This window comes from Benincasa hispida, chromosome 11 (assembly GCF_027475165.1).
Source record: "Benincasa hispida cultivar pf3 chromosome 11, pf3_genome.v1.1, whole genome shotgun sequence".
Lineage (NCBI taxonomy): Eukaryota > Viridiplantae > Streptophyta > Magnoliopsida > Cucurbitales > Cucurbitaceae > Benincasa > Benincasa hispida.
The window spans coordinates 53,756,999-53,769,048 of NC_143488.1; the positions used below are offsets into that span (position 1 = coordinate 53,756,999).

Below are 12,050 nucleotides of genomic sequence, written 5' to 3' on the forward strand. Positions count from 1 at the left end.
CTACGTGTGTTGCTCATATTTCATAATGTTAAAAATAAAATACTTGTATAAGTAGGATATCTTCCCCACAAAAATTTGAATTTTTTTATTCGTTTAAATTTTTGATATTAAGAGAACAAATAAACTAACAATATTTACATTTATAATTAAAAAAACTTTAAAATAAGACTAAACTACTTTCATTAGAATTAAAAACCTACTTCTAATATATCTATAATTACAATTCAATTTCTTTAAAAAATGACTATTTTTTCAACTATTCAATCTAAATCTCAATATAAAAAATTTATTTAAATCTCAATCCCAATCTTAGAATAAAAAAATATAAAAAAATATAAATACAACAAAAAAATAAATTAAAGATGTGAAAAAAAGCAAACATGTGCACTAAAACCAAACAAAAAGAAGAGAAAAGGAAGGAGGGACTGAAAACTGAAGGTTCTTTGAAATCTTAATTTGATTTTACTAAATTAATTTAGATTTGATTTATAAAAATTAATTTAGATTTTTGATTTGTGATTTTGATGTGATGCTCATTATCGTAGAATTTAAAATATCTGATACTTTTTCCAATTTTAGATAAAAATGAAAAATAAGATTATTTTAACGTGAAATTTAGAAAATCTGATTTTTTTTAAACATGAATTATAGATTTTTTTTTCTAATTTTGAAAATTTATACTCATTTACCTTTAAAGCCATAAAAAACAGGCAACATTTTATTTAATAATTTGATGTAAAATTACCTAAGATATTAAATCTTAAATCAAATTTAAAAAAAAAATGCAAAAAAATGCAAAAAAAAAAAAAGAAGAAGAAGAAGAAGAAGCAACTTTTAGGGGAAAAAAACCCAATAATGATAAGATAAGAAAAAAGAATCAGATAAAAACCAAATCCACGCTAAAATTTTGGTAAAAAAATTGCGAATGATAAAATTTTGATTTTTAAAAAATAATCAATTTTAATAAAATTTTGATTAAAAATCGTGGATAAAAGTTTGATTAAGAAATCAATGATTTAAATGTCAAATTACCCAAAAGTTTCTCCCCATAACTCCTTTAGATAGTATAGATAATAACTCAAATTGAACCAACTCTAAATTTTAGAGACCAAAATGATATTTTAACCTTAAATAAACTTAAATTTGGTAGACCTAAAACTACAAAAACATCAATATATCTAATGTAAAAACGTAGAGCATCATACACATGCTCGTGTGTGTATTTTTAACATCATTTAAAATGGGAGGGATTCTAATCTTTAATCGTTGTCAGAGAGTACGTGTCTAAACCACTTGAGCTAGGTTCAAGCTAGCCCAACATACAAATATTCCATTAACCTAAATTTATGTAGCTCACGAGTTTACCAAAATAGTAGGCTAAGAAAGTAGCCCCACATACCCAAAATGCAAGCTTGATTTCACAACTTCAGACAAAGCGGATCCAATCTGCAAGCCATTTATTATTAAATATAGATTTTACATGTTTAAACCAATTGAATTAGTACATTATAGTATTATTCCATAAACCTAAATTTATGGAGCTCATGAATTAAACAAGATTAGTAGGCTAAGAAAGTAGCCCCACGTACCAAAAACGTAAGCTTGGTTTCACAACTTCAAACAAAGCGAATCCAATCTGCGAGCCATTAGTGTTCTCAAAGATTCAAAATTAAAAAGAAAATCAATAATGTCATACATGACAGTGACATACATTGTACGTATGATTAAACCTATGGTGATACATTTACATGTTTGGTAATAGCATCCACAATGGGTTCCACCCTCTCCTTTTGCTATCTCCTATTTCTTTGCTTTCTTTTTTTTTTTTTGGTCAGAATATTTGCTATTTCTCAACATCAAGCTTTCTACTTTTGTAGGGAAGAGGGTAAACAAAAGAAAATAATTAAGTAATCAACCAAAAAAAAACTAACCATGATTCAACATTTGTCAGTCTTGCTAGCACTGGTATGACTGAGGGAACCACTTCGTCATCAGTTTATGTTTCAGTTTTATGATCAACATGAAAATACCATAGCTTGGAATATGAATCAATCCCATCAGTAGATACCTGAGATTCATCAAAGAAAAAGAATTCAGAATCAATCTTAATCAATCTTATCATTTTTTAAAATGTCTTGATCAATCAAAATCAATTTTGATGTTATGAAAAATGAGTGTAAAACTAAACATTTTGGTAACCATTTTATTTTTGGTTTTGTTTTAGAAAATTAAGCTTAAAATTAAACATATTTCATTCCCATTTCTTATCATGGTTTACATATTTCTTAACTACAATGGTCGAGTTATTAGCCAAACTCTAAAAACAAAAACAAGTGTTTAAAAGATATATTTTTTTTTTTTTTAGTTTTAAAAATTTGACTTTGTTTTTTTAAACAATTAGTACAAAAGTAGATAACAAATAAAGAAATTGGGAGGTGGAAGTAGTGTCTATAGGCTTAATTTAAAAAAACAACTCCATCGTTATCAAACGGGGCCTAAGTGATTATATGATTAATGTTTCTCCAGCACACAAATGTTGTAGAGTCTTATCCCGTGAGATTAGTTGAGGTGTGTGCAAGTTGACTCAAACACTCACATATATATATAGATATAAAAAATTGATTCTACACAAATCACTTTTACTAAATCACTTTAATAATTTTTACTAAAACTACGGATTCAAAATCACTCTCAAACATACCCTGAAAATAGAAGAAGCCTAAAGCATTTAAGAGCAACTTGCTAGTTAAATGCTGAGAGAAGGAATAAAAATAGCATGTCTTAGTGACTTATGGAACAAACAAACGCTCAGAGTTCTTCCTACAAACCTAACATGACACGTTTTATGTTAATTTATTTGGTGAATAGATCCCTACACGGACAATGTTTAGTTTGAAGTCACATCAAGTAGTGTAGCAGTTGTGTTTCAAAACATGTTTCAAAATAGATTTGAACTTCTTTTGTAAAATGATTAATGAATTAACAGCAAGGACTATAATTGCTTCCTGAATAGAGCTTAGGAAACAAGTTCAAAATTTATGAACCAAAATGGGAACTGAACCTAGAACACTTAAAAGAAAAACCTTTTTTTTTTTTTTTTAAATAATTTATTTATTTATGAATTTATCCGACGGATATGAATACGTACGAATTAATAGTCACCTGTTTGTCAATAGCAGATCATGATAGATAATTTATGTGAAAGTTCATGTCAAATAACGTTTGATTGAATTGAAAATCTAAGTTCGTAGTTCGTACCATAATGGAGAATAAGGAGCTGACAGATCAAGAAATGGATATGGCCACCTGCAGAAAAGAAAGGCAAACTCTTGCTATTTTCTTGGTGAATTTCATGGGTAACAATTGGAAAGTAGGACGAAGGGAAAGTGTAAGTTACCCAATCGAAACAAATGCATGGACGATCCACTGGGAAATGACATAAATACCCGTCCATAAAATGAAGAATGAAATTCGGCACCTTGGAAGCGTCTGCAGAGGATTGACATCAAACAGGTTATTAAAAGAAGAGTACAAGGAAGGAAAAAAAATGAGGTTAAAAAATATGGCAAGTTTCACGAAAATTTAGCCCCTAAACTTCTATTTGTAACAATTCTCATTGTGTTTTTAATTTTATAGCAATCTAGTAATCCTTGAACCGTATGTAACAATTTAATTTATGTACTTTGGACATATGTAGCAAATTAATCTCTATCGTGAAAAATAATGGTAAGACTTAATGGAATCTCTTACGTATGTATATCAATAAATTGATTAGGGACCAAATAACTTCATAAATTAGATTAAATTGTTACAAAATTTAAAGTAGAGTGACTAAATTGTTACAACTTTCAAAGTATAGTGACTAAATTTTGTAAATTAAGGTTCATGACTAATTGTTACTTTCATGAAAGTTCAGGTATCAAAATATATTTTTTTTAACTAAAAGTGATATATAAGAGAACATTACCAAGCAATTAAGAGCAGTTTCACCGAGAAGTAAAACCAAATTCAGCGTGTGCATATTGATCGTCATCTGACATTATGGAGATAACTGATTGAGATGGAGCAAACCTTAAGCAAAAGAGAATTAGAAATGGTCATAAATGAAATATGAAGAACTAATATTCAACCAAATTTTCTCGAGTGATTACAATGATACCGATTATAACTATATAAGAGCTATCATTCGATGCATCTAGTCTCCAATGGGTCTCAACCGATTATAGATTTTTTCCCCCTTTTGGGGGGGAGGGGGGGATTTTCATTAACACAACAGAATGCATCAATTTCTCAGAGTTCTGCATTTTAGATCTACCAGCATCCAAGCAAACAACATAATGAAGGCTAGGTGTTTTGCTTAAAACGACGGCACTTACAAAGCTCAAATTGTAGTCTTTGATGGTAAGAAATGGAAATATGACAAACCAATAAGTGCAATCAGTGAGTACAACTGCCCCTGCATTAATCTGTTTGGAGAAAACAAAAAAACAAGGTCGACAGAGTTGTTTGTGATTCAAACAAAGTTGAGCATTGATCTTTTATAAGTTAAACTGAAAATTAACCTGGAATAAAACTTCAAGAATATAACTCCAGATGTTGACAGCCGTCAAAGAAAAGCTTTTTTCCTTGGAATACGAAACTATATTTCCCCCAATTAAATTTGATGGCTTCCCAGAAAGAAGAGGAACATGTTGCCCTTCTTCCATCCCATTCTCAGCTTCTTCGGTCCTTTTCCTGTTACAGAGAAAAACTCCATATATGGAAATCACTGACCCACACTGAAAAGAAGAAATTTAGATAATTAGCTGTTGAAACATTTGAAGAAGCTGAAGTATGTTGAAGTTTGTGCTATTAATCAGTACTGAAATTAAGAAAAAGAGAACATACCAGAAAATATATTGTAAGTAAAGTAAATGTCCACCTGCCAAACAATCCATACAACAGAACAGAAGTCAGAAGATTATAAAGGGAAAGGGGTTCGTAGCACTGGAAACGCTGTTGGTAAATTGCACAGTATATCGTCCATAAGAACACAATTGATGATACGTGGATTGAAATATCTGCTCTTGAAAACCACTGTCTGAAAATTTCCAACCACCTGAAATTATGTAAACTGATATATCTTCCCAGTAAATATCGAGAATACCCCAAATCGCCTCCATTCTTGATGTTGAATCCATAATTTAATTCCTTATTTTAACTAAAATCAAATGAGACTAACTAAGACAACTCACTGACTCACTGTCCTAAGGGACAATTAAACGGCAAGAAGTAATGACTAGAACACCTCATCCAGAGACGAAACACAACAGGTTTGGTATGCTCTACTTTACTTTAAGATAGCCAAATGATAATCATAGTAATAAGAGAATGCTTACTGGGTATAATAATAAAACATGGAAGTCCCGTTAACCAAAGCCTTCACAATTAGTGAAGCCAGCATCAGACCGAACGCACAAACTCGAAAAGCCAATAACCAAATTGGATGAATTTGTTTGAGACATGGTGTCCAAACTTCACAACTCCGAAGTTTGTTTTTATCTTGCTGAGTTTCTTGTCTGCTGTGTCCTAATCTATCCTTAACTTCATATTTCCATATCATCCATAGTGCAAAGGTAAAAGAAGCTAATACCCAAATTGCACAGAGTAATACCCTCCAGTTTAACCAGTAAGAGAGGGTCGTTGCATCACCAGTAGCTTCGAACAGCATCCTGAGAGAGAGAATCATGAAATTACTTCCAAATTTCGTCGATCATCCTCAAATTTTCTTACACAACTTGCCAATCCTGTGTTCAATAAATTCTACTCCGTATAACAACTACATATAATTTCAAACAAATATATGTGAAACCAGAATTCTTAGTGATTAAAAGAACGATCCTCCAGGAGTGTTACATCCAATTATACTTTCAGAACAATGCATTAGTGAATGCAAATGCCATATCCTCAAAATCTTCTAATAGAAAACTTTTCAAATACTATTACGACGTTATTGAATTAAAATCCATTCCGATCTACTGAGTACATAACTATTCTTTTCTCAAATTGGAGCCTCATTACATATTAACAAAATTGCACAGCACATGATCATCAGAATCACTTTCAATTCCCATTCTCGACACGTTTTTCTTCATATTCTCAGCAACTAAAGAGTCTGAATGCAATCAAATGAAAAATAGGGCACTTACAGAGACAGAAAATGGGAAAATGTGAAGGATTATGGAAGAGGAAAAGGAATTTGAAGACGGTTCCAGTTTGAATCTTCGTATTCGTTGATGACGACAACAGATCTTGGCTTGAAAAGAGGAAAATGTGAAAATCAAAGGAGAATGATAGGGGACCCGCTTCGTCTCCACCTTAAAAGTTCGCCACATCTCCTGAGACGGCGTCTATGGAGCTTCTCTCGCTGATCGTTGGTCTTTGACAATTTCTTAGCCTCAAATTTAATTTGTATTCAATTATTCAAAATGTTTGGAATTTATTGGAGAAAAAAAAAAAAACTCGAAATTATGTCCCCACCTTTCAATGGTAAGAATCGAGACCTCAAATTTATAAAATTGTCAACAAATAACTTCAACGAATTTTCACCGCTCAAAACTAACATTATTTTTTAAACTCGTTAGAATAGTTTATAGTTTTTCTCCGTCTATGGAAAAGATATCGATATTTAGTTAAAAAATCAACTTTTATGCAAATATTATTCAAGTGATAAGTAAAAAAAATTGATTTTTTTAACTAAATCTCGATGGTCGATCTTGCCTGAGATGAACAAATAAAAACTAGTTGAACGAGTTTTGAAAAAGCGTACTAGTTATATCCCCACCTTTCAATGGCAAGAATCGAGACCTCAAATTTTTAAAATTGTCAATAAATAACTTCTTCGAATTTTCTCCGCTCAAAACTAACATTATTTTATAAACTCGTTAGAATAGTTTATAATTTTTCTCCGTATATGGGAAAGATATCGATATTTAGTTAAAAAATCAACTTTTATACAAATATTATTCAAGTGATAAGTAAAAAAAAAATGATTTTTTAACTAAATCTCGGTGGTCGATCTTGTCTGAGATGAACAGATAAAAACTAGTTGAACGAGTTTTGAAAAAGTGTACTAGTTTTGTAAAGTGGAAACTTAAAGATGCTAAATCAATTTTTATAATTAAAAGGTTTGAGAGTGTAATTGCAACTTCTATCATATGTCAATGATGGTTTTTATAATTTGCCTAATTTATTAAGTTTAAAGGTAAAAACACTTTTTTGTCCCTAAGTCTTTTTATTTTTATTTTTTTAATTTTTAGTTTCTATTTTATCATAAAGTTTCGAAAGGTTGCTTGGTATGTTTTGAATTTGATTTCTATTTAGACCCTACGCTTCCAAATATTATATTTTACTATTAAGTTTTATTTTTATTTTTTCATTTGGTCTATAGATTTAATATTTTACAATTTTACTCTTTAATTTTTGTTAACACTCACTTTAATCTTTGGTGTTAACTTTTAATTAATTAATTTAAAATAATTATGAAATGAATTAAAATCAATTTTAGTAGTGATGAAAAAACATGCAAACTAATTATTTATAGCTATTTTAATTCATTTAAAATAATTAATATACATGTACACTAAGGACTAAAAGTGAATACTTAGTAAAAAATCGAAGTTCAAAAGAGCAAACCTTGAAACCTATGGACCAAATTGAAACAAAATTTGATATTCAAGGGTAAAAATTGAAATCGAACTTAAATTTTAAGAACTAAAATTATAGGATTTTGAAATTTAAAGACCAAATAAAAATTATCTCAAAACGTAGGATCAAAAAGTTTTTATTTTCTTTCTTTATTATACTTTTGAAGGTTTCAAATGTTATTGAGTTTTAGGATATTTAACTCACTTTTCATATGTTTTCTTTTTGTCCAAGAACCCTATTTTTCAAACTATTTTTATGTAGATTTTTTTTTTAATTGGAAAAAGTTGGCAAAAATAAGATTGTGATAAAAAAAATATAGTTTAATCAATTAAGTATTTTCCAAATCCATTTCAAAATATAAATTTTGATTAGTTTTGGGACCTCGTGATAAAATTTTGGTTTTGATCAGTAAAGTATTGAGCATGTTTAATCTTAGGCTGACAATTCTTCAAGCAATTCAATTTGAAAGCAGTACATTATTATTATTGGGTTGATGTCCTAAATCTCGTAGGATCATGTAGTTTGTAATTGTATTGTACAAACATTTTATTTATTTAATAAAATATGAGATATTTATTTGACATTTAGTAGCTTAAACATATGTAGAGACATATAAGTGGATCATGTTTAAGTGATAATCTAAATGGTCTATAATAGATGCATAAGGCTGGATACCTTATCCTGGTGATACTACAAATCCAATATATTTTGTAGATGTTACAAATGATATGATCCTAATCATCCATGTGGAGACATGTGATTAGTTTTGGGACCTCGTGATAAAATTTTGGTTTTGATCAGTAAAGTATTGAGCATGTTTAATCTTAGGCTGACAATTCTTCAAGCAATTCAATTTGAAAGCAGTACATTATTATTATTGGGTTGATGTCCTAAATCTCGTAGGATCATGTAGTTTGTAATTGTATTGTACAAACATTTTATTTATTTAATAAAATATGAGATATTTATTTGACATTTAGTAGCTTAAACATATGTAGAGACATATAAGTGGATCATGTTTAAGTGATAATCTAAATGGTCTATAATAGATGCATAAGGCTGGATACCTTATCCTGGTGATACTACAAATCCAATATATTTTGTAGATGTTACAAATGATATGATCCTAATCATCCATGTGGAGACATGTAAGCGAGGGTATTCTATACAAAAGAATTTGTATAAGACCGAACTACAAAATGATTAGTCTCATTATATAACGTCGTCCATAATAGAGACTTATATTTCACCAGGATGACCATAAGTGACATGACTTGAATCTTGAGTGAGTTGAACTTATGAAGGCGGTCTTTTGATTTGTATGGGTGAGAGTAGCCAGATCACTCAATAAGCCTACCATTTTGAAGATTCGTCTGATTGGGAAGTTGGGAACATAGCTACACAAGACGAAATTCACTCGTTTTCTAACGTCAAAGTAAGTAGATAAATTGCTTCACTAAGGCTGATTTCGGGACTTGAACAATGTGGTGTCACACCCTCTTCTGGCCGAGAAGGGTTTGGTCATAATTAGACTATGACTTATTGTTCATTAGAGGGGTAAGTGGTATTTAAGGAGTTAGATGTAACTACAAGGGCAAAACAATAATTTTGGTCCGACTGTACTTACGAGCAATTTGTGAAGGGTCATCACGTTGTTGACTGGTTATAGCCAATGAACATAAAAATATATATGTAGTGAGAATAGTGCAGCTGTCGGTCTTTAGTGACCGAAAGTTAATGGATGTTGAATAATTTAATTAAAGGAGTTTAATTAATTATTTAAGTACCATTGAAGTTTCAATCTACAGGTCTATGAGGTCTCCTTTGTAGCTTAACAGGGATTTATGAGAATCAATTTTGGCTTAATTTGAATTGTTCAAATTAATTGAGGGAATTAATTATATGTGATATAATTAATTTAATTTAATTATATATTATATAATGTATTTGATACATTATAATATAAAGTTTACTTGAGAGGAAATAAATACTTGAATATGATTCAAATATTAATTAAATTTAGTATAAATGAGATTTGTATGAAATAACATACATTAATGAAAGAATTAAAACTATAAGTTATGTGTTATATATGATATAATATATAATTGTATATACGTGATAGTGAGTAGTTGGATGGGAGATAATCTTCTCACAGAAGATTTGTGGATGAGGCACTCTGGGTGTTGTAAACTCTCTGAAAATTTTCTCTCTTAAAACTCTCTGTAATTTTCACATAAAACTTATCTAAGAAAATTCCTCTCAAATTCTACTCTTTCCCCACTCAAAACTAAGAGTCCACTCAGCTCATTAGAGATTCTCATCCCAAAAGAGAATACGGAAGCTCCAATTGGTGGTGTCTTTTTTACTATTCTTGATTTGAAGTGTTTGTGATCCATTGGGAGGGAATACGCGAAGTATTTGTTCTTGAAAGGTAAGGTTTCTCAAACCCTAATTTCTTTTATGCATGTTGTAAATTTTCTTGATTATGCATATTCTGTTTACTGTAAAATTGGTATTATGTGAAAATAAAATTGGGACTGATCCCCATGTTTTTGCTCCGGGCCTTCACAGATTCCTTTCAATTACTTTGTCAAATAAGATTAATTTAAAAACAATAATAAAAATAAGTCCATATTATGTTAATGTCTTAACATTTCATTTTTTTAAAAAAAAAAGACTTTGGCCTCCATATTTTCACAAATATCGGTAGTTATTTACAAATTAGCCCTCGCTTACGTTTTATATATATTATTCTCTCCCTCATGCATGTTCTCCCTCCCCCATGTATATATTATCTCTTCCCATGCTTCAAGACTATTTCTTCCTCCTCCCTACCTTTTCTCATTTAAGCAGTGTGAGTTGCAAGCGAGAGACGGACGACGTAGGGCGATCCAGCAACGGGACAAGCATGGGACAACACGAACGGTGTGGGACGAATCGATGCGTGGATGGCGTGTGCGGACTCAGAGAGGATGAATGACGATGGTGGACTCAGAGCGAACGAACGACAATGGCAGACTCAGAGCGGACGAACGGCAACAACGGACTCAGAGCAGACGAACGGTGGAAGATTTATATACTGTGAAAATATTTCATATATTGGTTTATACTGTGATTTATGTCAAACATTGAGTCAATCTCTAATTTATAAATTGTAGTATATTTCATATATTGGTTAGAATATCTCCAAATATCTAACAAAATATTCTAAAGTATATTTAAAATAACCATATAAAGGAATTGGTTAAAGTTCAGTGGAAACGGGGATCAGATACAAATCCCAATTCTTACAAAACTCACGATTTTACAAAAAAACATACAGAAATATTATGCATTCAATTAAAACTACAACATGCTAAAATAAATTGAAAAGAAAAGAGTCTATGTTTGGATTGAGGTTTTTTCAATGCCCAGGAATTAAGGATGCCTGGGAATTATATGTCTGGGAATAAAATTACTGGGAACCAAGGATGACTATGTTTGGTTGTGCATGGGAAAACAATGCCTGGGAATAGTATGTGTGGGAATTAAAGATAACTATGTTTGATTGTGTAGGAAATGTTATCAACTTTTCCTGGGAATAAGTAATACATATGTTTGGTGTTGCATGAAAATATTATTAGATCACCCAAGTAACACATAACCATTCGAAAAGTCTCAATCTGCCCCACAACTGAATTCTTTTTCGTGGCTATTCGGCTATTGTTGTTAGAAAGAAAAAAAAAACAAATAATAAAAACAAGTTCTCGCTTATTTCATTAGATAGACCTTAATTTGATTTTTGAAGTGAGAAAAAAGACATAAATGGAGATTGAAAGAATGTAAGTACCAACAGGGGAGCAGAAAATCAGTGCAATGCAGTAGGAGGGAAGCGCCGACGAGACGAGAAGAAGAGAGACGACAGTAGCAACACTGAACCAGAGAGATGGGCGGCAACACTAAGATGCTGGAAGGAAGGAAGGAAAATGGTGGTAGGAAGGGGAAGAAGAAGTGAAAACCCACACTTCTCAATGGGTATGTAATTCCTTCACTTGTGTGGCTAAAAGATGCCTAGGAAATGTCTTTTCCGAGATAAATAACAAAGTCCACAAACCAAACATGGGCTTTGTAAGCCCATTCCCATTCCCACCCTCTTTTCCCTCCAACCAAAGGGGTCGTTTGGATTGAGGTTTTCTCAATGCTCAGGAATTAAAGATGCTTGGGAATGATATGTCTAGGAATAAAATTACTGGGAATCAAGAGTGACTATGTTTGGTTGTGCATGGGAAAACAATGTCTGGGAATAATATGTGTACGATTTAAAGATAACTATGTTTAGTTGTGTAGGAAATGTGTTTGGCAAAAAAATCAAAGACCCGAAA

At 31.0% G+C, this 12,050-nt stretch overlaps 1 protein-coding gene across 3 annotated transcripts; it reads right to left on the reverse strand.

Moving 5' to 3' along the window:
• Positions 1–1,109: 1,109 nt before the first annotated feature.
• On the reverse strand, positions 1,110–6,452 carry LOC120089852 (plant/protein). 3 transcript variants are annotated; one of them, XR_005485336.2, is made up of 11 exons: positions 6,189–6,450; positions 5,379–5,711; positions 4,888–4,921; positions 4,563–4,778; positions 4,377–4,466; positions 3,968–4,033; positions 3,398–3,489; positions 3,259–3,306; positions 1,932–2,068; positions 1,590–1,636; positions 1,110–1,446 (listed from the first exon to the last, which is right to left on the reverse strand). XR_005485336.2 is itself a non-coding variant. In XM_090306564.1 (10 exons), the coding sequence occupies exons 2-9, from the start codon at positions 5,708–5,710 to the stop codon at positions 1,957–1,959; spliced, it is 990 nt and encodes a 329-aa protein (XP_090162690.1). In that variant the 5' UTR covers position 5,711; positions 6,189–6,450; the 3' UTR covers positions 1,434–1,636; positions 1,932–1,956. The 3 variants fall into 3 exon arrangements, 2 of the variants coding, with proteins under 2 accessions (XP_090162690.1, XP_038903193.2); XM_090306564.1 differs by having other exon boundaries at positions 1,434–1,636; XM_039047265.2 differs by lacking the exons at positions 1,110–1,446; positions 1,590–1,636 and having other exon boundaries at positions 1,651–2,068; positions 6,189–6,452.
• Between the last annotated feature and the right edge of the window lie 5,598 nt (positions 6,453–12,050).